The sequence below is a fragment of the Trichomycterus rosablanca genome, chromosome 19, assembly GCF_030014385.1.
Source record: "Trichomycterus rosablanca isolate fTriRos1 chromosome 19, fTriRos1.hap1, whole genome shotgun sequence".
In the NCBI taxonomy this organism is placed as follows: domain Eukaryota; kingdom Metazoa; phylum Chordata; class Actinopteri; order Siluriformes; family Trichomycteridae; genus Trichomycterus; species Trichomycterus rosablanca.
In genome coordinates this window covers 26,936,176-26,963,526 of record NC_086006.1, presented here as the reverse complement: position 1 = coordinate 26,963,526, position 27,351 = coordinate 26,936,176, and the positions used below count along the sequence as shown (strand labels likewise).

At 45.8% G+C, this 27,351-nt stretch overlaps 2 protein-coding genes across 5 annotated transcripts in view; one reads left to right on the top strand and one right to left on the bottom strand.

The window, feature by feature from the left end:
* LOC134333242 (uncharacterized) overlaps positions 1-10,818 on the bottom strand; it is a 30,842-nt gene extending 20,024 nt beyond the window's left edge. For 2 of the 4 annotated variants that reach the window (XM_063015126.1, XM_063015124.1), the window contains exons 1-4: positions 10,330-10,655; positions 6,340-6,446; positions 3,180-3,464; positions 1,928-2,287 (exon numbers count right to left, since the gene is read on the bottom strand). In XM_063015126.1, the coding sequence (XP_062871196.1) occupies positions 1,928-2,287; positions 3,180-3,464; positions 6,340-6,446; positions 10,330-10,582 (1,005 nt within the window). In that variant the 5' untranslated portion in view covers positions 10,583-10,655. Of the gene's footprint in view, positions 1-1,927; positions 2,288-3,179; positions 3,465-6,339; positions 6,447-10,329; positions 10,656-10,713 lie in introns of those variants that run through there. The other 2 variants (XM_063015122.1, XM_063015123.1) reach the window with 2 other exon arrangements.
* A 2,094-nt stretch (positions 10,819-12,912) lies between these two features.
* scp2b (sterol carrier protein 2b) lies at positions 12,913-15,985 on the top strand. The gene is made up of 5 exons (XM_063015460.1): positions 12,913-13,025; positions 13,895-13,994; positions 14,110-14,239; positions 14,773-14,852; positions 15,084-15,985. The coding sequence occupies exons 1-5, from the start codon at positions 13,003-13,005 to the stop codon at positions 15,177-15,179; spliced, it is 429 nt and encodes a 142-aa protein (XP_062871530.1). The 5' UTR covers positions 12,913-13,002; the 3' UTR covers positions 15,180-15,985.
* The last annotated feature ends 11,366 nt before the right edge of the window (positions 15,986-27,351 follow it).

Genomic DNA, 27,351 nt, shown 5'->3' with positions numbered 1-27,351 from the left:
CGAGACAAAAGATTCGACTCCCTATCGCAGAATTCACTGCAGCAGTTTCCAAGATGCGATTTCTTTACTCAGTAACGGATGTGATTTAAAATGTAGCGGATTACAATTCTAGTACAAAACATACTTAAGTAAAAGTAAAATTACAGGCTGTAAAATCTACTTTAAAAAGTACAAGTACACAAAAAAAAACTACTCAATTATCGCGCTCATCGGCTCTGTATTTTGATTCAGTTCAGCGGTGTTTGATTCAGTGAATCTTAATTAAACTCTTCTGTTTGTGTCTCGTTTTTGTGAGGGAGGTGTGTCCAGTGTACCCATCAGTCTTTTTGTGAGGGAGGTGTGTCCTGTGTACCCATCAGTCTTTTTGTGAGGGAGGTGTGTCCTGTGTACCCATCAGTCTTTTTGTAAGGGAGGTGTGTCCTGTGTACCCATCAGTCTTTTTGTGAGGGAGGTGTGTCCAGTGTACCCATCAGTCTTTTTGTAAGGGAGGTGTGTCCTGTGTACCCATCAGTCTTTTTGTGAGGGAGGTGTGTCCTGTGTACCCATCAGTCTTTTTGTGAGGGAGGTGTGTCCTGTGTACCCATCAGTCTTTTTGTGAGGGAGGTGTGTCCTGTGTACCCATCAGTCTTTTTGTGAGGGAGGTGTGTCCTGTGTACCCATCAGTCTTTTTGTGAGGGAGGTGTGTCCAGTGTACCCATCAGTCTTTTTGTGAGGGAGGTGTGTCCAGTGTACCCATCAGTCTTTTTGTGAGGGAGGTGTGTCCAGTGTACCCATCAGTCTTTTTGTGAGGGAGGTGTGTCCAGTGTACCCATCAGTCTTTTTGTGAGGGAGGTGTGTCCAGTGTACCCATCAGTCTTTTTGTGAGGGAGGTGTGTCCAGTGTACCCATCAGTCTTTTTGTGAGGGAGGTGTGTCGGAGGTGTGTCCAGTGTACCCGTCAGTCTTTTTGTGAAGGAGGTGTGTCCAGTGTACCCATCAGTCGTTTTGTGAGGGAGGTGTGTCCTGTGTACCCATCAGTCCCAGTGAAGGAGGTGTGTCCTGTGTACCCATCAGTCCCAGTGAAGGAGGTGTGTCCTGTGTACCCATCAGTCCCAGTGAAGGAGGTGTGTCCTGTGTACCCATCAGTCCCAGTGAAGGAGGTGTGTCCTGTGTACCCATCAGTCCCAGTGAAGGAGGTGTGTCCTGTGTACCCATCAGTCCCAGTGAAGGAGGTGTGTCCAGTGTACCCATCAGTCTTTTTGTGAGGGAGGTGTGTCCAGTGTACCCATCAGTCTTTTTGTGAGGGAGGTGTGTCCTGTGTACCCATCAGTCTTTTTGTGAGGGAGGTGTGTCCAGTGTACCCATCAGTCTTTTTGTGAGGGAGGTGTGTCCTGTGTACCCATCAGTCTTTTTGTGAGGGAGGTGTGTCCTGTGTTTTCATCAGTCTTTTTGTGAGGGAGGTGTGTCCAGTGTACCCGTCAGGTCCAGTGTACCCGTCAGTCCCAGTGAAGGAGGTGTGTCCAGTGTACCCATCAGTCTTTTTGTGAGGGAGGTGTGTCCAGTGTACCCATCAGTCTTTTTGTGAGGGAGGTGTGTCCTGTGTACCCATCAGTCTTTTTGTGAGGGAGGTGTGTCCTGTGTACCCATCAGTCTTTTTGTGAGGGAGGTGTGTCCAGTGTACCCATCAGTCTTTTTGTGAAGGAGGTGTGTCCAGTGTACCCGTCAGTCTTTTTGTGAAGGAGGTGTGTCCAGTGTACCCATCAGTCTTTTTGTGAAGGAGGTGTGTCCAGTGTACCCATCAGTCCCAGTGAAGGAGGTGTGTCCTGTGTACCCATCAGTCCCAGTGAAGGAGGTGTGGCCTCCATGGTTGTGTGATCTCTCAGAATGAAATAGTTTAGTATAAAAGCGCTCTTCACTGTATCAGATTGAATCGTTGACCACACACCTACCTTGGTCAGCGGGCAGACGATCTTATGGTGACTCTGAAGATGTTGGCGCATGTTGCTGGTGCTGCCCGACGATCCGGCAGTGAGTTTCCAGCCACAGATTTTACAGCTCGGTCGTCTGTCCGGGTCGCTCACGTCGCCGTCGTCGTAGTGAAAGTAATTCCACACGGCCGAGCGGACCTGCCGCCTCCTCCTCCTCCGTCTCGGGGTCCCCGAGCCCCCGCGGCCCGTGTAATCGGCATCGTCATCGGCGTAGAGTTCCTCCTCGCTCGGATTCTCTGCGCTCGACAGGTTCTGCTCGTCCAGCTCCATCTTCATCTCCGAATCGGAGGAGTCGAAGTCGAGCCAGTTGGTATCTGCCTTCTGATAAAAGAACCAATATCCAATAACAGCGTGAATTATCTTTATTCAATCGCTTTTTCCTTTTACTGAGTCTTAACTAATGCACGACCGCTAGCAACCTGGTAGGGTGGGGGCTAACACATGCTTCCTCCAAGATATGTGGTCAGCCACATAGAAAACAAGGATGGCACTGCTATCACTAATAAAGGAGCTTCAGCTATGCTCTCTTGGACTCCTGGTTCGTGTAGGTTCTACAGACCCATATTTACATTTACGGCATTCAGCAGACGCCTTTATCCAAAGCGACAGTCTGAGTAATTGTGGGTTAAGGGCCTTGCTCAAGGGCACAGCAGCAACCTGGCAGTGGTGGGGCTTGAACCAGCGACCTTTTGATTACTAGTCCAGTACCTTAACCACCAGGCTACAACTGCCTCTGAGGAGACAGTACACAGAGTTCGGTTTAGTGCGTTTGTCTGGAACTGATGGTCACTAGCTGGAGGCACCAGGAAGGCGCCAGTGACTCTTAGGACGTGTCCCAAATAAAAGGGGACTAATCATAGATAATTATTTGCGAACACGGTGTGTGTCCTGGCCCACATGGTGAATAATTTAAGTTGTTTGGGACGTGTCCGACATGGAGTGAACTGAAAACACTATGGATGGTGTTTGTGGTTTGGAACACTTCCAAAAAAAAAAACTATCAAAACAGTTTAGACCTTATGAGACATGGACTCCACTAGACACCTGAAGTCTGGTGGTATCTGGTACCATGACGTTACCATAAGGACCTTCTGTATTGCTCCGATGTCCAGGTCTGATGTTTACGTACACCGACATTTAACACATGCACCAAATCGTTCTAGTTACTGGACTGCGTGGATTGGGACACGCCCACAGTGGACCGCTGTCTCACCTTGGCCTCCCAGTAGGCGATGGAGTGGTTCTCCTGCAGGTGTCTCAGCATGTTGGACGTGTTTCCCCTCTTACACGCCACTTTCCGTTGGCACAGCTTGCAGGTGGGGAACCCGTAATCCTCCAGCTCGCCGTCGGGGTTTATAAAATATTCAAAGTGATCCCAGACCTTCGAGCGGGACGTCTGGTGCGAGGGGAAGTCCCAGAACGACGACTTAGCACATTTTTCTGGAGGGGTGTGGTCGTTGGACTCGTCCGTTTCGTCGCTTTCGTCGATCGTTCTCATCTGGAAGAGAAACACGGGTTTCAGGATTCAGCAGAATTTTGACTGACGCGGCGAATCAACGCCTCCACCAGAAAGACCGCGTACCACGTTTTCCGGAGCATGACACCCCCCTATAGGCCTTGTTTTTGCCGATCTTTGGTCAGATGGCTACTCTTGGCCAGTCTGAATCTGAAAATAGACTGACGCCAACAGCGTGGAGTTCCAGAACCTTCCTGTAAGTTCTGTAACAGCATAACTACCGTAAATACAATAACGAATGAGCACATACCCACCGAACACCCTATACAGAACGAAGAATGATCACATCAAGAGCCTTTCGTAATATTACAAACACTAAACATGCCGGAAAACAGACTGTGGGGCGCTCAGGTGGTGCAGAAGTGATCGGATACGCTAGCTGTAGGAGCTAGACTTGGAGCATTAAATGCTTAAGACAGAATTAGGCCGCGTCAGAGGGAGGGAAGGTCGGATGCGGTTTCTCCTGCTGTCTGTGCCGGCATGAGTGGTGGAGGAACACTTAGGGTATAGCGCGATCTGTCTGCAGAAACCAGCACTGGCTGCTCAGCAAGCACGGGGTGGTGCAGGTGGCTAAGGAATTGTAATAAGGGAACTGGACATGACCAAGTCGGGGGGGAGGGCGACCCCTGCTGTGTGCACAGCACCCATACTGGTTGAGAAGGACGCCAGGCTGACACACACCTCCGACGAGCGAGCAGAACACGAGCGCTGCTTTACATCGGACAGCGGAGGAAACGGAGAGCTCTAACATGTATGGAGGAACACACTATGCCCTATGTATTCCTCCACCACTTGTACCGACACTAACCGGACACTAGGGGTCAGCGTAGTCTTCTCTTTTAGACCGGGTTAAAACTGTCGCCACAGTCACACAGACGTGCTGTTTTTGCTAGATTTATTCGACTGCACCACTCGAGCACCCTACACTGTCAAACTTTCAGAATAAACAAACCAAACCAAAACCCCACAATATTTAAAACACCTTCTGAGTGACTTCACGACTTTAAACACCACGTTCATGTGAACAGCTGAAATAAAACTGTGGAATAAAGTGTTCTAGTGCACCGAAACACCACGTGTCCAAGAACCAAAAGTCACTTTACCTTTTTTTACACACTGCATTCGCATTTGGAGCTTCTGAAGTCAAATACAAGTTTTTTGATTCCTCTGTTTATCTGTTTTTAAGTCACGTAGAGTTCGGATCAGGTGCTGCTGACTTTTGAGAGCAAAAGAACGAACCTGGACCCAGTTGTACCAGTTTCAGGAGCGTTCTGGGCAGGTGGCAACGTTTCATTTATGGTTCTATAAGAAAACAGCTGGAGTACAGTCCAGCTTCGCTCCATCACACACCCATGTGAACTATACATGTTACTTACAGCCATTATATTAAAACCTGACAGTGCAATGCACTGTGGGTAATTCCACCCATAGTAATGTCAAACTCATAAACTCACACAAGCACTAGTCTGGTTAGAACAGACTGTGAATTCAGATTCAGAGACGCGAATGCATCCAGACGTAAGGTCAGACGTCCGCCTAAGAACCACCGTAAACAGGTCTGTTGCTATTTAGAAGCTGCTGAAACCCGGGCAACCACTTCCACAGTCAAGCAGGCTTTATGTACTTCAGCACAGGATGAAAACGGGCAGCTTTAGAGCTCCAGACGATGGAATAGTTGGAGCAGGAGCTTCTCTCTTGCTTGCTTGACTGTGGACAGTGTCAGCCACGTTACCAGGATAGTGTTTCGTATATAAGCCAGCTGCTCACACACAGCAACCATCTCATTAGAAAAGACAATTAAGATTGGAAGAGTTGAAGGTAAAAGAGGACGAGGACAACCAGCAAGTCTAAGCACAAGTATGTGGACACCCCTCCTAAATACAGGAGCTCAGGTGTTTGAGCCACACCCACTGCTAACAGGTGTATAACTATATTTATATAACTATACGCCTCCGAGTTATTTATTATGCTATATCCCTCCAATGCCAAGCTATCGACCGGTCAGGCATCTACAGACACGACTGGCTATTTCTGCTTGGGCGCTGATGGCTGAAGCCTTAACTAGCTCTGCTCTGACCCTGACCTGACCGTGAATATCCTAAGATTTCGTCAATACTAGTGGACACAGGTTACCACACATTCATTTTTGTACTCCGAGGTGTTCCTGACGTGAACCTTCTCACCCCCCTGAGCCTGACGCCTGGTTCGAGGCCGCCACACCAACACTGCAGTTCGCGCCGGACTGAAGGACGATAAACTCCAACTACTTTCATCGTGCTTTTAATTTTTTATTTTTATCGACAATCTGTTATGTAATTCTAATCGATCCTCCGGCTCACCCAGGCAGAACGGAGGCGCCTGTCGAGTCCGGTTCCTCTAAATGTTTTTTTTTAGTCAATGTTTCCCCTCTCGGGTGCTCACGGGGGGGGGTTTTGATCCTGGAATCTGTAGAGCTTTGAGACAGCGGCCCCCCTGCATCAGTCGGGGCCGCAGCAGCGGCAGCAGCAGCAGCGGCAGTTGCGGCAATTGCAGCGGCAGTTGAGGCAGTAGTCACAACGGCAGCCGGGGCCTGACCTTCTGATGGATCCCTAACAATAATATAAATAATAATAAAAGCTGCAAATTCACACAGAAATCTATTTAAATATCAATAAAAACTGATTTATGTTCTTATATTCTTATATGTTCAGTTTGCCGAAGCTTATACAGAAAGAACAACACGTTAGAAGGCTGTAAACCAATCAGATCAGAGAGCGCACCGTTCCGCTGACCACTACCTCCCTGTCTGCAGTTGTATTAGGACGGGACCTGATGTGTATGAGCTGGTATTAAATGTCAGTGTGGAATGTGATCCTACCCCCATTGCTGCTGCAGGATCCACTTGGCAACTCGATCTCTGGTTCCTGTTTCTCCTCCTGCGTCTCCTTCTCCTCGGTGGAGAATCAGGAGGTTTTACTTCCTGTACTGTAACACAGTTTATACAGGGTGAATATGGGCAGTGGTCAGATATCTACACTATCGATATTCTACACACATCTCGTTAGATATTGTTAGTGTCTATATACTTTTGGTCATATAGTAATTTAACATGGTCACTACTAACACTATAAGTATACGGACATCCCTTCTAAGTAAAAGTATCATTACAGCCACACCCACTGCTATCAGGTGTATACAATTACTTATATGAATGTATTATGTTTTATTATGTATTATTATGCTACTCGACCGCCAAGCTATCAGTCGGACGGGTGCCTACACGGACACACTGGGAATGACTATAGCTGAATCAGGGTTCCTCGACGATGGGGCAGGTTTCCAGCCCTTGGTCACTACACGCATATTAAAGGCGGTGAACTACAGCCCTGACCCTCCTCAGTCGAGGGTGGGATTGGGTCGAAAAGCGTGAAAGAACGATAAATAAAAGCGATGTCCAAATACATCTGACTTGAAATGAGAAACGGTACAGCAGCTGTGATGGATGATCCGGGCGTGTTCTGTAATCGTACTGCCGCACTTTCGCTCTGGATCGATAACGCTTCGATCGATCAGTGGAAAATGACCGAAGCTCTGCAGGGGATCAATACTGACCACACGTTTCCTGCGGGACCAGATTCTGAACTGATCCACACGCTACGAACCTGTAATATCTCGCACATATGCTTCTGTGTAGTACTTCAGTCAAAAGAGCATTTGTATGGTTGGGCATTGATAGTAGGGGTTCCGGTTCATCCCGGAGCGGTCGAGTGGGGCGGCTGAGGTCAGGGCTCTGTGCAGGACACTGGAGTTTCTTGTCTATATAAAGGAACATGATTATATAATTGATTTATTACACCTATTAGGGGGCGGCACGGTGGCTCAGTGGGTAGCACCGTCACCTCACAGCAAAAAGGTCCTGGGTTCGATCCCCAGGTGGGGCGGTCCGGGTCCTTTCTGTGTGGAGTTTGCATGTTCTCCCCGTGTCTGTGTGGGTTTCCCCCTACAGTCCAAAGACGTGCAAGTGAGGTGAACTGGAGACACTAAATTGTCCAAGACTGTGTTCGATATAAACTTGTGAACTGATGAATCTTGTGTAACGAGTGGCTACCGTTCCTGTCATGAATGTAACCAAAGACGTTAAAATCCTAATAAATAAATAATAAATAAAAAAATGCCTATTAGGAATTGTTCTGGCTGGAACACATACATTTAAAAATTAGACATGGTGTCCCAATACTTTACTCCATATTGTGGAAAAGAGAAAAACAAAACAATGAAGCTGATTGGCTGAATTATTTAATATTTTATCTTTTTTTACTGTTTTTTAACTCACTTACTTTCTTAACCGCTTATCCAGTTAGGGTCGTGGGGGGGTGCTGGAGCCTATCCCAGCTTTTCAATGGGTGCAAGGCACACAGTAACACCCTGGACGGGGCATCAGTCCGTCGCAGGGCACACACACACACACACACACACACACCTTTAGGGCAATTCAGTGTCTCTTATTTAACTTGACTGCATGTTTTGGACTGTGGGAGGAAACCGGAGCTACCGGAGGAAACCCACGCAGACACATGAGAGAACATGCAAACTCCGCACAGAAAGGACCCGGACCGCCCCGCCTGGGGATCGAACCCAGGACCTTCTTGCTGTGAGGCGACAGTGCTACCCACCGAGCTTTAAATAAGTTTTCTAATAATTCCACTCTGTTTTTATAGTATTGCCGTCCCAACTTTTTGGGAATTGGGTTTGACTTGTTTATGGGGCTCGATTTCCTGCTTCTGCTTCTGTTTGCTTCTGTATTGTGAGCAGAACTCCGTGAGTCTCTACAATGAATAACATTCACTTCTTTCTAACCAGGCAGTGGAAAATAAAAGCCGGTTAATGTTCAGCTCGGCGAATCGATGCACGTAATCTGCACCGGCGCTTCTCGGACCTTATCTCACCGGAGCCACGATGACGGTCGACGGTCGACGGCGAGTCTCGCAGGGTGGCAGACGTTTCATACAGCAGAGTAACAGAAGCCTGATGATGTTCTGCAGGTTGTGATCTGAGAGCCGCAGATGTAGATTTTGCACGAGATGCTCGTTTGTCACAGCGGCTCAACATGATCATATCAGACTCCCATATCTGACACATGCAGGGCTGAGCAACATGTCAGTATCACACTGGATTTCATTACAATACCCAGATTAAGAAGAATGTGGGTATAATTAATGAGCACTTTCACCTCACTGCTGAGTTCACACACACACACACACACACACACACACACACACACACACACACACAATTCTGAATACTGAAATCTCCTCTCAAACAGTTGCTTGATTTTTGGGCGGCACGGCAGCTCGGTGGGTAGCACTGACGCCTCACAGCAAGAAGGTCCTGGGTTCGATCCCCAGGTGGGGCGGTCCTTTCTGTGTGGAGTTTGCATGTTCTCCCCGTGTTTCCTCCGGGTGCTCCGGTTCCCTCCCACAGTCAAAAAACATGCCACCAGGCTAATTGGAAACACCGAATTGTCCTATAGCTACCTAGTCGCTAGATGCACAAACCAGTGCATTGTAGTGCCGGTCCCAAGCCCGGATGAATAGGGAGGGTCGCGTCAGGAAGGGCATCCGGCGTAAAAATCGCGCCAGATCAATGCGGATCACGATCCGCCGAGAGCCGACACCGCGCGACCGAACGGGACAAAGGCCGAGGAAGAAGAAGAGTTGCTTGATTTTTCCCTCTTTTTCTTCCTGGTTACACAAGACTGATCAGTTCAAGTCTTTAATATCAATCAGTCATGGACAATTTTGTATCTCCACTTCACTTCACGTGCACGTCTCTGGACTGTGGGAGGAAACCGGAGCTCCCGGAGGACATGCAAACTCCACGCAGAAAGGGATTCGAACCCAGGACCTTCTTGCTGTGAGGCGACAGTGCTACCCACCGATGGGGTCCCGTGGTGGACTGGTGACCTGTCCGGGGTGTCTCCTGCCTTTCGCCCAGTAAATCAGACCCACCACGACCCTGAATATTCTTAATAGGATAAAGCGGCGGTATAACAGACAATGAGTGCATGACCAGGCATAACATTATGACCACAGACAGGTGAATGAAAAACACTGATCATCTCTTCATCACGGCACCTGTTAGTGGGGGGGATATATCAGGCACCGAGTGAACATTTTATCCTCAGAGTTGATGTTAGAAGCAGGAAAAATGGGCGAGCGTGAGGATCTGAGCCGGTTTGACGAGGGCCAGATTGTGACGGCTAGACGACCGGGTCGGAGCATCTCCAAAACTGCAGCTCTTGTGGGGTGTGTGGGAAGGAACAGTGGTAAACCGGCGACAGGGTCATGGGCGACCAAGGCTCAACGGTGCACGTGTGGTCCGATCCAACAGACGAGCTCCTGTAGCTCAGACTGCTGAAGAAGTTCATGCTGGTTCTGATAGAAAGGTGTCAGAATACACAGAGCATCACAGTTTGTTGTGTATTATGACCACACAATATTAGGAAGGTGGTCATAATGTTATGCCTCATCGGTGTACATGGTTGTTTTGTTTTGTTATTAAGGATTTTAGACTCTCCCTGCAGTGACCATCACATCACAAATAAATCATTAAACACCCGCACTTGGTTCGAACTGCAACACTGACATGCAAATTATGTTTATGCAAATAATGTAAACATTAGCATGCAAGTGTGCAATAAAACTAATATATACAGTAAATAAATAATTATTAACGATGAGCATCACTAGACTTGTGTAATATAAAATAATATGCATATTCTGCACATGCATAAAATCTGCTCATTCAATTACAAATAATTAATTAATAAACTTGGGATTAGCATCAATATTAGCATTAGCATAATTACCCGGAGCGTTAGGCCAGGTCGGTTCCTGGGTGAACTCCACCGGCTCGAACATGCTGACCTCCGGCTGACATCCTACATCACACCGCTCATATGTACCCGGTTCTCCGGCGTCTCTGTCCTCCTCCTTCTTCACCACCATGAGCGGTTCCTCGGAGATACGCTGCTCCACCTGCTCCTCCTTCACCCGGGTACAGAGCTCAGCTATGCCCGGCTCTGTGCCTGTAACCATCTCCCTCTCCAGCCCGGCTTGCATCCTTCCTTAGAACCGAAAGAGGATTATTAATGTCCGGAGGTTTCATTTAATAATAATACTAAGAGCATTTTAATCTAATGTGAGTCCGTGTTTCTGAATATAAACCCTGATTTTAACGGTTATAAGCGCACCTTAATAATGGCTTCGTGTTAGCTGCTTATCATCTGATAGCTCTCTGAAGTGGGCGTTTTCTCTTTATACGAGTTCCAAATCATCGTCCTATGTGCCCTACATCCTACTCCCTATACCCTACACCGTACTATCTACTCCCTATACCCTACACCGTACTCTCTACTCCCTATACCCTACACCGTACTATCTACTCCCTATACCCTACTCCCTATACCCTACACCGTACTATCTACTCCCTATACCCTACTCCCTATACCCTACACCGTACTCTCTACTCCCTATACCCTACTCCCTATACCCTACACCGTACTCTCTACTCCCTATACCCTACACCGTACTATCTACTCCCTATACCCTACACCGTACTCTCTACTCCCTATACCCTACACCGTACTATCTACTCCCTATACCCTACTCCCTATACCCTACTCCCTATACCCTACACCGTACTCTCTACTCCCTATACCCTACACCGTACTATCTACTCCCTATACCCTACACCGTACTCTCTACTCCCTATACCCTACACCGTACTATCTACTCCCTATACCCTACTCCCTATACCCTACACCGTACTATCTACTCCCTATACCCTACTCCCTATACCCTACACCGTACTCTCTACTCCCTATACCCTACTCCCTATACCCTACACCGTACTCTCTACTCCCTATACCCTACACCGTACTATCTACTCCCTATACCCTACACCGTACTCTCTACTCCCTATACCCTACACCGTACTATCTACTCCCTATACCCTACTCCCTATACCCTACTCCCTATACCCTACACCGTACTCTCTACTCCCTATACCCTACACCGTACTATCTACTCCCTATACCCTACACCGTACTCTCTACTCCCTATACCCTACACCGTACTATCTACTCCCTATACCCTACTCCCTATACCCTACACCGTACTATCTACTCCCTATACCCTACACCGTACTCTCTACTCCCTATACCCTACACCGTACTATCTACTCCCTATACCCTACTCCCTATACCCTACACCGTACTCTCTACTCCCTATACCCTACACCGTACTATCTACTCCCTATACCCTACTCCCTATACCCTACTCCCTATACCCTACACCGTACTCTCTACTCCCTATACCCTACACCGTACTCTCTACTCCCTATACCCTACTCCCTATACCCTACACCGTACTATCTACTCCCTATACTCTACTCCCTATACCCTACACCGTACTCTCTACTCCCTATACCCTACTCCCTATACCCTACACCGTACTCTCTACTCCCTATACCCTACACCGTACTATCTACTCCCTATACCCTACACCGTACTCTCTACTCCCTATACCCTACACCGTACTATCTACTCCCTATACCCTACTCCCTATACCCTTCACCGTACTCTCTACTCCCTATACCCTACACCGTACTATCTACTCCCTATACCCTACTCCCTATACCCTACACCGTACTATCTACTCCCTATACCCTACACTCTACTCCCTATACCCTACATCCTACTCCCTACACTGTACTCTCTACTCCCTATACCCTACACCGTACTATCTACTCCCTATACCCTACTCCCTATACCCTACTCCCTACACCGTACTCTCTACTCCCTATACCCTACACCGTACTATCTACTCCCTATACCCTACTCCCTATACCCTACACCGTACTCTCTACTCCCTATACCCTACACCGTACTATCTCCTCCCTATACCCTACTCCCTACACCCTACACCGTACTCTCTACTCCCTATACCCTACACCGTACTCTCTACTCCCTATACCCTACACTCTACTCCCTATACCCTACACCGTACTCTCTACTCCCTATACCCTACACCGTACTATCTACTCCCTATACCCTACACTCTACTCCCTATACCCTACATCCTACTCCCTACACTGTACTCTCTACTCCCTATACTCTACAACCTACACCATACACCCTACTGTCTATTCCCTACACCCTACTGTCTACTCCCTACACCATACTCTCTATTCCCTATACCCTACTCCTATTCTCTACTCGTTACACCCTTCTCTTTATTCTGTAGTCCCTACAATATACTCCCTATTCTCTCTGTTCTGTACTCCCTACACCCTACACCATCTATCTATCTGTCTGTCTGCCTGCCTGTCTGTCTCTCACGTTTCTATTCTGTGCTCTTATTCTAGTAATTGATCTGTTATCGGCTTTTCAGGTCTGCCTGGATTCGCGACTTCGGCTTCACAGAAAACAACCGTCAAGTTCGTCCTTTCTGAGGCGCATTGTTAACCATTAAACACTAAAATGCGAGCCCCACACATCTGCAGGTATTTTCTAGTTCGTAACTATTGTTTAACAGGTGCTAAAATGGTCTGATAATTGAGTTTAATTCAATCTTAGTAGTGTTTTATCTCTTAGGTCAAAATCCGGAAGCGTAACGTTTGCGCAGAATAGCTGATTTATAAGTAATCAACGAAGAGTCTCATTGTGCGTGGATGATATGTAGATCTGCGATTTGCCTGCGCATTACTTGAATTCGCAAGTGTAAAACGTGTTTACAGTTAAATTTCCCAAATCTATAGGGCCTGGTAATGTTACGTAGCACCCTGGCACCTAAATCTGCATGCATTACACTATATGGTCGAAAGTATATGGACAGCTCTTCTGATTATAGACCTTCTGAATTGGAACCTGGATTGTGAGCCTGGTCATCTTCACCAACATCAGTGTCTCTTATAAAGGCTTTTTTGGATAGAATGGGCACACAATTGCCATAGGCACACTCCTAAGTTATGTAAAAGTTCTTCCCAAAAGACCAGAAGTGGCTGTAGCTTCAACAGGGGGCAAAATCATTAAAATGCTCATGGTTTTACAATGGGATGTCCAACATGGTCAGGTGTCCATATACTTTTGGCCATATAGTGGATCTACGGAATTGGCTAGATAAGCCTAAAAATGTTAACTTTCTCCTGAAATAATGTTTGGGAAAGAAACTGTGTTCTGACAGAGCTGTATCGCATCCGGAGGGTCACGCTATACTCTGTGTGGCCCTCCACCTTTGTGTTATTGACCTTCCCTACCAAGCGCCAAACCAGAACGGTAGCACCTGAGACTGGAACTCTTGCAGGTGGAGCTGCGATCGCCTGTATTTTTACTGGAATTGTTTCTAAAAACTGTGTGTGTTTGTGTTGAACAGCACCAGGCAAGTCGAGGCGGTGTTCACGAGCGCCCCCGCGGGTCTGCAGGGCTTCAAGGCTCATGCAGTTTTTCAGGAGATTGGAAAGAAACTGGAGGAGGTGCGTATAAAAACACCTGAAGATCATGGAGTACTTCCGCCACACCTGTAGTGTATGCATTAGGGACAACAAATATTCCCCTTCCCAGAATGCATTGCCTGTGTAATTCGTGCAGGAAGGAGATCAGTTCGTGAAGAAGATCGGAGGCGTGTTCGCCTTTAAAGTGAAGGACGGGCCGGGTGGCAAAGAGGCGACATGGATCGTGAACGTTAGAGATGGAAAAGGCTGCGTTCACAACGATGCCTGTGAGTGAAAACAATGTGACTTCATCCTATACTAAACCTGTTTTCATATATACTAAGGTACACTATAGGGCCAAAAGTATGTGGACACCCCTTTAAATTATTCAGTTCAGGTGTATCCGTCACACCCATTACTAACAGGTGACTGTACCCCTGTGCATAAAGACAAAGATTAGAGCGAAGGAGCTCTGGAGGCTTGACCTCCACCCTGTTAACCACATTCAGGATGATTTGGAATACTGACTGAGAGCCACGCCTCACAAAGGCACAAATTCCCAGAGACGTGTCAAAACCTTATGGAAAGCCTGGCCAGATGAGTGGAGACTCTGTATCACTGTCAGTGTTTTTGGATTAGGATGTCCAACAAGCTCAAGTTTAATGATCCTATAGTTGAGCCTTGAGGGACACCTACATCTGTATATCCTGGTGTTTCGAGTTCTCTTTTTGTACACCCCCCGTCTGAATGGCTTTATAATTGTAAAAAACGTGTTTAAACCTGTCTATATTTATACTGTGGGTCTTTCCTCCTCTCGTAGCCAAAAAGGCCGACTGTACCATCTCCATGACGGACTCTGACCTGCTGGCTCTGATGACGGGCAAGATGAATCCTCAAACAGTGAGTTTACATCATCAAGTCATGTTCCGATTGTGTTTCAATTCCCAGTTGTGTCCAGCTGGAGTTTATTTCTCTCTCGTGAGCTCCAGATCTCAGTACTGGTAGGCTTGAGCATTTGTACTTCCCTGTTTGTTTTTCGTTGTGGTTCGGTGGAGTCCTGCAGTTTAAGAATTAGCTTTGCGAACCACATTTGCAGCTCGATATCATAACCAAGTGTTTTTTTCTCCGAAGGCGTTTTTCCAGGGAAAGCTGAAGATCATCGGGAACATGGGGATGGCCATGAAGCTCCAGAACCTGCAGCTACAACCCGGCAAAGCCAAACTGTGAGAGTCGAACCCCTGTCGAGCAGACGGACTGCTGCATTAATAAAGAGAGAGAGAACGTAGAGGATCTAGCTGATCTTTGATAGACTGCTGAGGACTAATGTGTACTTATACTAATCTTAGATCAGCGCTCTGCTGCTAGACCTGTTCTAAACCCAGTACCACGTCTCTCAGTCCTGAATTATTCATCTATACTGAGTACAAATCCGGCTGTATGCAAATTTCCTTGATATTTTCCTTATTAATTAATATCATGTGTATAGTATTTGTCTGATCAAACCGCTGTTTGGTTGGAGTGTGTATGAAATTCAGCGTAGTAGTTTTAACGACACACTTGATTTGACGATAAATGATCAGTAGTATTAAATATACGGTTATTAAAAACAACAAACTTTTATACTTCATGTTTATAGAATCCAGTTTTAAATGAGCTAGTCTAACACGGACAGGATCGGACCATGAGAAACACCCGCTGTTCTGTTACAGTGCAACATTAAAGCATGTTTCAGCCGATTTACTGTATTCGGGGTCAGTAGGAACATTGTGTACATTTTATTCTCCACTGAACTATTCCTTTAACTGTGTGTGTGTGTGTGTGTGTGTGTGTGTGTGTGTGTGTGTGTGTGTGTGTGTGTGTGTGTGTGTGTGTGTTTCACCAGTATTCAGGGTTAATACAATAAAGTTCACTTCTGTCTTTAGTAACATTGTGTGAAATTTAAACCTGTTTTTCCGAGTGCACGAATGTGCCCCCCAACCCCCCGGGTCTAAAATAACATTTACTTAATAAATTTCTTCTTTCTTTGGCATGAACACACGACCGTCAGGTGTTTTTATTAATCCACCATCTAAGAAAATACAAATGCAAAAACTAACATCTAATGAGGTATAATGGATAAATGTGGAGTTTTTAAACACCGTGTCCACTCACTGTCCACTCTATTAGACACTCCTACCTAGTCGGTCCACCTTGTAGATGTAAAGTCAGAGACGATCGCTCATCTATTGCTGCTTTTTGAGCCGGTCGTCTTCTAGACCTTCATCAGTGGTCACAGGACGCTGCCCACGGGGCGCTGTTGGTTGGATGTTTTTGGTTGGTGGACTATTCTCAGTCCAGCAGTGACAGTGAGGTGTTTAAAAACTTCAACAGCGCTGCTGTGTCTGATCCACTCATACCAGCACAACACACACTAACACACCACCACCATGTCAGTGTCACTGCAGTGCTGAGAATCATCCACCACCTAAATAATACCTGCTCTGTGGTGGTCCTGTGGGGGTTGAAGAACAGGGTGAAAGGGGGCTAACAAAGCATGCAGAGAAACAGATGGACTACAGTCAGTAATTGTAGAACTACAAAGTGCTTCTATATGGTAAGTGGAGCTGATAAAATGGACAGTCAGTGTAGAAACAAGGAGGTGGTTTTAATGTTGTGGCTGATCGGTGTACATTATATATGTTATATATAAAGGACTTCACATAATTATAGCTTTGCAGCAACAGTTTAGGGAAGGTCCTTCTCTGTTTCAACATTTGACACTAGCTCTATACAGACATGAAGGAAAGCTCAGTTTAAAGAAACATCAGTGTCCTGCACAGAGCCCTGACCTCAGCCTCACTACACAGCTCTGGAATGAACTGGAACACCAACACCAGTGCCCAGTCATAGAAATGCTCTTTTGACTGAATGGGCACAAATTCCCACAGACATACTTCAAAGTCTTGGGACAACTGTTTTAATAGCTGAAAAGATTAAATAGAGGTCACTCCATTTTAATAGCGTTTAATTTTGTAATATGACGTCCAAATAAAGTAATTAAATCTTCCCCTGTACCTTACAGATAGATTGTGTTACACTGGAGTAAATGTGTCCAATGCACTAGTCAGAGAGCTCGGTAGGTAACACTGTCACCTAACAGCACAGAGGTCCTGGGTTCGATCCCCAGGCGGGGCAGTCTGGGTCCTCTCTGTGTGGAGTTTGCATGTTCTCCCCGTGTCTGTGTGGGGTTTCCTCTGGGCGCTCCGGTTTCCTCCCACAGTCCAAAAACATGCAGTCAGGTTCATTGGAGACACTGAATTGCCCTATAGGTGAATGGGTGTGTGTATGTGTGTGTGTGTGTGCCCTGTGATGGACTGGCGCCCCGTCCAGGGTGTTACTGTGTGCCTTGCGCCCATTGAAAAGCTGGGATAGGCTCCAGCACCCCCCCACGACCCACACTGGATAAGCGGAGAGAGTTTCTGTACCTTACAGACAGATTTAATCCATTATACTGAATTAAATGTGTCTAATGCACTAGTCCATAACTGCTGGGATCTGAGCTTCGAACCCCAGTTGTGCTACTGACCGGCCGGGCAGCTACACCAACACACGACTGGCTGCATGTGTAGAGGGGAGGACAATAGTCAAGCATGGAGTTCTCATTTTCATGTTTTACCACTGCTCCATCCTGGTCAGGGTTGCAGTGGGTCCGGCCTCCCTGGAATCACTAAGTGCAAAGCAGATGTTCTGATGAATCCTACACAACACACTGGGTTCCATCTAGAATCTGTAATGAAGAGAAAAACAGGAAGTCTGAAAAATGAAAATAAATTACATTTTTAATTAAGCAACATTTTAAATGTGCTAATAAATAAATGTAGATTAATTAGAATAAACTAAAAAAAAAACGATGTACAGAAAAACGTCGTTTAGGTGACCAGCAGGTGGCGACAAAGTAATACTAATAAACTACGTAGCCAAAAGTATTTGGACACCTGACCATGAGCTTGTCAGACATACAATTAAAAAAAAACTAATAGTATTTAAATAGACTAACAGGCTTTAAAGCATGTCTGTGGTCATTTGTTCCCATTCAGTCAAAAGAGCATGTGTATGGCTCAGCACTAATGTTGGTCAAGAAAGCCTCAGCTGACGTTCCGGTTCATTCCAGAGCTGAGGTCAGGGTTCTGTGCAGGACACTGAAGTTTCTTCAAATCAAGCTTTTCTTCACGTCTTTATAGGAGTTTTTAAACACCTCACTGTCACTGCTGGACTGAGAATCGTCCACCAACCAAAAAAATCCAGCCAACAGCGCCCCATGGGCAGCGTCCTGTGACCACTGATGAAGGTCTAGAAGATGACCGACTCAAACAGCAGCGATAGATGAGCGATCGTCTCTGACTTTACATCTACAAGGTGAACCAGCTAGGTAGGAGTGTCTAATAGAGTCTAAACACACTAACACACCACTACCATGTCAGTGTCACTGCAGTGCTGAGAATGATCCACCAACCAAATATTAGGTGCTCTGTGGTGGTTGACCATTGAAGAACAGGGTGAAAGGAGGCTAAAAAAAAGTATGTAGAGAAACAGATGGACTACAGTCAGTAATTGTAGAACTACAAAGTACTTTTGCAGCATTCAGCAGAAACGTACATCCAAAACTGTTTGCTCAGGGGCTTGGCAGTGGTGTGACTCGAATGGCATCCCTCTGATTATGAGTCCAGTACCTTGACCGCTGAGCTACCGCTGATGATCATACAGCCGTGACGGATAAGCGCCTCTCCAGGAGCAACAGCAATGAAATGATGAAAATGAAATGAAATAAATGAAAATATATTCATACAGCAAAAAGCGAACGGTGAATCATCGTTTTGATCAGAACGTGTTACTGCAGCGTTTCTCTGCGTCTCCTGGTGTTAAAATAAACTGAGCCAAAATGGCTCCACAGATTGTTGTGTTTTCTGTCGGGTCAGTAGGAACATTGTGTTTGGAGCTCCTACTGTCGCCGCTTATTGCTCTCTGAGTGAAAAATGAAAATAATCCAACAATAAGAAGCTTTTGTTTTCACTCACTGTCCCTGTCCTGCTTATTCCTGGAGATCAGACTCCCGCCCATGACCTGGTCATCTCTCAAAAACATTGGTGTTGTCCTGGATAACCAGTGGTCATTCTAAACCGTTTCCTCCTCTACAACATCAAGAACATTGGGTCATTTGTCTCTACTGAAGCCACTCAGATTCTTGTTCAAAATGTAGCTGCCCATCTGGCTTTTAACCTACATAAACACTGCCACACCAACACCTCATCACCCCACTGCTGCCACACCAACACATAATCACCCCACTACTGCCACATCACTTTATCACCCACTGCTGCTACATCACCTCATCGCTGTCACATCTCCTTATCACCCCACTGCTGCTACATCATCTCATCAGCTCACTGGTGACACACTTCACCGCTGCCACATCACCTTATCACCCCACTGCTATCTTGTCATCACCCCACTGCTGCCACATCATAACCCCACTGCTGCCACATCATCACCCCACTGCTGCCACATCATAACCCCACTGCTCTCACATCAACACCTCATCACCCCACTGCTGCCACATTATCACCCCACTGCATGCGTTCTGTTCTCTGGCTTTCTATAGCTGCCCACATTATCACCTCACTGCTGCTACATCATCAGCCCACTGCTGCGTTCTCCTCTCTGGCTTTCTATAGCTGCCTGCATTCAGTTTAAAACAATGATGCTCGCCTAAATAGCCAAAAATGGAGCCCCAAGGTACTTTATAAAATTATTAAAGACCTTCATCACCTCTTTACTAAGCACTCAAGCTAAGAATCAACATGCACTTACTAACCTTCTATAACATCCTTAAAAAACATATTCCTTTGTTCTAGGAGGGTTTTAGCAGATTGGATCCTTGGACTGTTGTTTACTTAAACTAGAGTAGGGAAATGTTTACTGTGGAAGCTCTTTTGTACGTCGCTCTTGATAAAAGTGTCTGCAAGATGCTGAGAATATAAAATGCAAATGTAGCTGAACCCGGTCGTTCCTAAATTCTCTATATTAAAACCCACCCAGATTTTAAAACATTGGGTGCAAGGCAGGGTAACCCTGGACTGATCGCCATTCCATCACAGGGCTTCGTCCACCCCACACCTCAGACGCCTGGCAGGTCGATAGCACAGCTGAGATTCTAACCCAGATCTCAGAAGAAGAAGGCCTTTATTTGTCATATATACAGTTATACAGTGTATCACAAAAGTGAGTACACCCCTCACATTTCTGCAAATATTTCATTATATCTTTTCATGGGACAACACTATAGACATGAAACTTGGATATAACTTAGAGTAGTCAGTGTACAGCTTGTATAGCAGTGTAGATTTACTGTCTTCTGAAAATAACTCAACACACAGCCATTAATGTCTAAATAGCTGGCAACATAAGTGAGTACACCCCACAGTGAACATGTCCAAATTGTGCCCAAATGTGTCGTTGTCCCTCCCTGGTGTCATGTGTCAAGGTCCCAGGTGTAAATGGGGAGCAGGGCTGTTAAATTTGGTGTTTTGGGTACAATTCTCTCATACTGGCCACTGGATATTCAACATGGCACCTCATGGCAAATAACTCTCTGAGGATGTGAGAAATAGAATTGTTGCTCTCCACAAAGATGGCCTGGGCTATAAGAAGATTGCTAACACCCTGAAACTGAGCTACAGCATGGTGGCCAAGGTCATACAGCGGTTTTCCAGGACAGGTTCCACTCGGAACAGGCTTCGCCAGGGTCGACCAAAGAAGTTGAGTCCACGTGTTCTGCGTCATATCCAGAGGTTGGCTTTAAAAAATAGACACATGAGTGCTGCCAGCATTGCTGCAGAGGTTGAAGACGTGGGAGGTCAGCCTGTCAGTGCTCAGACCATACGCCGCACACTGCATCAACTCGGTCTGCATGGTCGTCATCCCAGAAGGAAGCTGACGCACAAGAAAGCCCGCAAACAGTTTGCTGAAGACAAGCAGTCCAAGAACATGGATTACTGGAATGCCCTGTGGTCTGACGAGACCAAGATAAACTTGTTTGGCTCAGATGGTGTCCAGCATGTGTGGCGGCGCCCTGGTGAGAAGTACCAAGACAACTGTATCTTGCCTACAGTCAAGCATGGTGGTGGTAGCATCATGGTCTTGGGCTGCATGAGTGTTGCTGGCACTGGGGAGCTGCAGTTCATTGAGGGAAACATGAATTCCAACATGTACTGTGACATTCTGAAACAGAGCATGATCCCCTCCCTTCGAAAACTGGGCGTCATGGCAGTTTTCCAACAGGATAACGACCCCATACACAACCTCCAAGATGACAACTGCCTTGCTGAGGAAGCTGAAGGTAAAGGTGATGGACTAAACCCAATTGAGCACCTGTGGCGCATCCTCAAGTGGAAGGTGGAGGAGTTCAAGGTGTCTAACATCCAACAGCTCCGTGATGTCATCATGGAGGAGTGGAAGAGGATTCCAGTAGCAACCTGTGCAGCTCTGGTGAATTCCATGCCCAGGAGGGTTAAGGCAGTGCTGGATAATAATGGTGGTCACACAAAATATTGACACTTTGGGCACAATTTGGACATGTTCACTGTGGGGTGTACTCACTTATGTTGCCAGCCATTTAGACATTAATGGCTGTGTGTTGAGTTATTTTCAGAAGACAGTAAATCTACACTGCTATACAAGCTGTACACTGACTACTCTAAGTTATATCCAAGTTTCATGTCTATAGTGTTGTCCCATGAAAAGATATAATAAAATATTTGCAGAAATGTGAGGGGTGTACTCACTTTTGTGATACACTGTACATATACATGTGTACAGTACAATGAAAGTCTTTCTTCAGCCAGTGTACGGCGCCCCCAGAGAGGATTAAGGGCCTCTCTTGAAAGCTTTACCCACTTGGCTTTCACTGTTCTGTGGAGGAATGGTGGTGGATTCTTACATACAACTGTGGATGGCGCTACATCTCTCACATTGGTTAGAAGTCGCTGTTGCGGTGGCAACAACCATCCATCCTTGCCTCCATCCATTAAGATCTTCCTCCTGGGCTAGCACGCAGGACTGGTGCGTCACGCCAACGTCCTACCAATCTCTGATCGAACTCGCTGACCCTCTTTCACGGTTCTGACTTTAAAAGCACTGAGTCACGGAGTAATTAATTGTGCTTCCTTACTGTTTCAGTTTTTCCGGTTTCCCTCCGAGGACGACATGTTCTGAGTCACATCATATTCCTCACTGTAAGGTGGCACTTCTGTTTTTATTCCCTGTTTCCATTTCTCTTATTTAATCTATCAACAGTCATTTAAAAATCTATAACGTGACACATCAGTCTTGTTTTCTTTAGTCTGCTTCTATATTTAGGTGTCGCTACAGTGGATCTGGTCCAAACACCAGTCAATTTTTACACCGGACGCCCTTTCTGATGCAACCCTCCTATTTCTATTCGAGCCCGGGCCCGGAGCACGTCCCAACGACAGACTGCTCGGTCATGTTCACGCAGACACCCGACCGGCTGATAGCACCGCTGAGATTCGAACCCTGGATCCCCAGATCTCAGCAGTAGTGAGCTGTTGTACTTTATCGCTGCACCACCCAAACAACCGAATAATATTAATCATAATAATAATAATAATAATCAGAATCTACATTTTTATACAACCCCAAATCGGAATAAGAAAAAGTTGGGGCAGTATGGAAAATGAGATATTTCATGTTTTGTCTGGTAAACTTCATTTCATTTACTAATAAGCATCCATTCCTGCATTTCAGGCCTGCAACACATTCCAAAAAAAGTTGGGACAGTAGAGCATTTACCACTTTGTAATGTTGCCGTTCCTTTTCACCACACTTAAAAGACCCTTTGGCACAGAGGAGACCAGGAGATTGAGTGTTTTAGCTTTTATTTTGTCCCATTCTTCCTTCATGCAAACACGTCTTAAGATGTGCAACAGTCCGGCGTCATCGTTGAAATATCTCGGGTTCAAACTGTCTGCAACCAAATAAAAGTCAAAGTAAACGTAAGGAACACTGCATTTTTATTTTATTTGCATTTACTGTCCCAACTTTTTCTGATTTGGGGTTGTAGATCCCCCTTCATACAGCAGCAGTTCAAGTGCTTTACAAGACTAAAAATGGCACTAATGCAATCATTCAAATGAAAGAATAAAAAGGCAAGAATCTAATTAAATTAAATGCTTGATTAAAAACTAAATTAATGAATGAATAGAAAGTGAATCAGCGAGTCACCGGGGAACCAGGATCTTAACCTGCAGTGACACTGACATGGTGGTGGTGTGTTAGTGTGTGTTGTGCTGGTATGAGTGGATCAGACACAGCAGTGCTGCTGGAGTTTTTAAACACCTCACTGTCACTGCTGGACTGAGAATCGTCCACCAACCAAAAACATCCAGCCAACAGCGCCCCGTGGGCAGCGTCCTGTGACCACTGATGAAGGTCTAGAAGACGACCGACTCAAACAGCAGCAATAGATGAGCGATCGTCTCTGACTTTACATCTATAAGGTGGACTGACTAGGTAGGCGTGTCTAATAGAGTGGACAGTGAGTGGACACGGTATTTAAAAACTCCAGCAGCGCTGCTGTGTCTGATCCACTCATACCAGCACAACACACACTAACACACCACCACCATGTCAGTGTCACTGCAGTGCTGAGAATCATCCACCACCTAAATAATACCTGCTCTGTGGGGGTCCTGACCATTGAAGGACAGGGTGAAAGCAGGCTAAAAAAAAGCATGTAGAGAAACAGATGGACTACAGTCAGTAATTGTAGAACTACAACGTGCTTCTATATGGTAAGTGGAGCTGATAAAATGGACAGTGAGTGTAGAAACCAGGAGGTGGTTTTAATGTTATGGCTGAGTGTTTATATTAGATCTGCTTTATGTGTAATGTTTAAAACCTGGTCACCCAGAGAAAAAACTCAAATCCACCCAAATCCAAACTTGTAGAAACATTAAATTATACAGTAGAAGTTAGCGTAGGATGCAGTGGGTACAAGATCTGATGGTCGGGGTACGTGATCTGAAGTCTAAAAGCAGAAGATTATACAGCTGGAGATGGTGAGCAGATCCTGCAGAAACGTTCATAATCTGTGACGTCTCTGAGATATTTTGCCCGGACTTTTACTCATGACTCATTCAGTGTGTGTGTGTGTGTGTGTGTGTGTGTGTGTTGTTCTTCCTAAAATGAACACTTCTCCAGAAAAATGCAGCTATAAAACATGATTTTCTATTCATCCAGTAGGAGATGAGATGGACTAAATTGAGCTACACACATAATAACAATATTTTATATCAGATATAAACTCAATTCCATAAAAGTTGGGACATTGTGTGAAATTCAGATCATAACAAAAAACAGTAATTTAGAAACTCGTAGTAGAAATAATTTAATGTATTGATGCCTGATGCCTGTAACATATACCAAAAACGTAGGGATGCAGGAAGTTCGCAGAACGTCTGTTGAGCGCGTAGCCACTGATGCGCCGCTGCTTTCACATCATCACATGAAAATCTTCTTCCTCTTAAAGCTTCTTTGAGCGTCCAAAAAGGTGGAGATCAGATGGAGCTAAATCCGGACTATAAGCGTCTCTCAGACACGACCGATTCCTCCTCCACCCGCCCTCACCGTTTATAACAGGTGATGCTGTCAGGCAATAGACCAGAAGTTTAGAAACAGGAAATTGAGTAATTTACCCCCAGCAGTCCATAACATTATTAAAAGATCCAAAGAGATCTGGGAGACATCTCTGGTGTAAAGGACAAACCTGAAACCCAATGTAGAAAATGACCTTTAATCCTTCAGACAGCACTGCATCAATAACTGACTGTGTGGTGCTGGAGGGCTCAGCGGTCAATTATGGGCTAATATGAAAGTCCATACTTGAGGCACTGACTGAGAGAGGAAAAGTCAGTACAGTTTTTAAAAAGTGCAACCTCTGCTGTCTGTTCGAGGCAACCTTTACAAGTGGTGAACAGGCATAACATTATGACCACCTTCCTAATATTGTGTTGATCCCCCTTTTGCTGCCAAAACAGCCCTGTAACTGTGATGCTCTGTGTATTCTGACACCTTTCTATCAGAACCAGCATGAACTTCTTCAGCAGTTTGAGCTACAGGAGCTCGTCTGTTGGATGGGACCACACATGCATCAATGAGCCTTGGCCGCCCAGTTGCCGGTTTACCACTGTTCCTTCCTTGGACCACTTTTGATAGAAACCGGGACACACCCCACAAGAGCTGCAGTTTTGGAGATGCTCTGACCCAGTCGTCTAGCCATCACAATCTGGCCCTCGTCAAACCGGCTCAGATCCTCACGCTCGCCCATTTTTCCTGCTTCTAACATCAACTCTGAGGATGAAATGTTCACTTGGTGCCTAATATATCCCCCCCACTAACAGGTGCCGTGATGAAGAGATAATCAGTATTATTCACTTCACCTGTCAGTGCTCATAATGTTATGCCTGGTCGGTGTATAGGACATAGTGTGACTCTGGTACGGCTCTATGTGAGAATCAACAGCTGGCCGGAGTCAAGAAAACCAGCACACGTGCCAAAGGGAACGGGTGCTAGTCTGAGGAATTAGGTCTAGGGAATTGGTAACAGCTACAGTAGATAAGTTAGGATTCTACTGTGCAAAGTGGAAGCCAACTATCAACAACATCTAGAAACGTCAACCGAGTTATGGAAATAATGAACGTCTTGTACTAAAAAGGAAACGACCAAGGATTCTTCACATTCTTCAGATCAGGTCAGAAAGGATTCACAAATCATAGCTGTCGATCGATTGATTGATTGATTGGTCTGCTCCAATCACCACAGTAGATCATTCTCATCCATAGTGGCAGTTGTAGCCTAATGGTTAAGGTACTGGATTTGTAATCAAAAGATTGTTGGTTCAAACCCCACCACTGCCAGGTTACCACTGTTGGGCCCTTAAGCAAGGCCCTTAACCCTCAGTTGCTTAGATTGTATACTGTCACAGTACTGTTAGTCGCTTTGGATAAAAGCATTCACTAAATGCCAAAAATGTAAATGTATTCCTGACACAATTTCTTACACTGGATTCCCTTCCAGAGTTCCCAACAACTAGGTTCTTCCCACACATACACACACACTCACACACACTCAGACACATACATAGTCAATTGACACCCAATTTTCAAAAAGGTAGGAGTGTCTAATAGAGTGGACAGTGAGTGGACACAGTATTTAAAAACTCCAGCAGCGCTGCTGTGTCTGAACCACTCATACCAGCACAACACACACTAACACACCACCACCATGTCAGTGTCACTGCAGTGCTGAGAATGATCCACCACCTAAATAATACCTGCTCTGTGGTGGTCCTGTGCAGGTCCTGACCATTGAAGGACAGGGTGAAAGCAGGCTAAAAAGCATGCAGAGAAACAGATGGACTACAGTCAGTAATTGTAGAACTACAAAGTGCTTCTATATGGTAAGTGGAGCTGATAAAATGAACAGTGAGTGTAGAAACAAGGAGGTGGTTTTAATGTTATCGCTGATCAGTGTAAGTGTTTCTATTAGCACACACACACACACACTCAGACACATACATAATCAGTTGACACCCCATTTTCAAAATTTACATTTACATTTTCGGCATTTAGCAGATGCTTTTATCCAAAGCGACTTACAATTATGACTGAACACGAGCAATTGAGGGTTAAGGGCCTTGCTCAGGGACCCAACAGTGGCAGCTTGGCGGTGGTGAGGCTTGAACAGGCAACCTTCTGATTACTAGTCCAGTACCTTAACCACTGAGCTATCACTGCCAAAATGTACTTGTTTATGTGTTTTTAAGGCCAATACTGTGAAGAGAGATGAATTGGCTGGAGTTTGCTGCTCCGCTGTCCAGTAGGGGTGTTCTTTAGCTGAGGAGTTCACCACAGCTCATGAAGGCACCTCAAGCAGGCTTGGAATTCAATATACTGACCTTTCAGTACCATTATTTGCTGCGTGATTGTTTTGTTCTTGGTGTGACGGAGACGGAAGGACGTGACTCTGAACGACTCTGGTTTTGATCTGCAGGTCTTGATCTGCCTGGTAGGTTTATGCAGCTTTTGCTGTCCTGACCTCTGATGGTTGCTGGTAACGTTTGTGGGTAAAACTGGAACCACATGATTTCATTTGCTTGTTTTTCTTCTGAAGGAAACAGAACATGTTCAAGCCAGTAGTGAGAAGTGAGTTGAAATAGAGAACAGTCCCATTTGGTTGAATTATTACATTCTCGCTCTCTTTTTCTCGCTCTCTCTCTATCACGCCCCCCTTCTCCAGCTGCACATCTGGATCTATGGGTCAGCACTGAGTCGCGCTGCTGGTC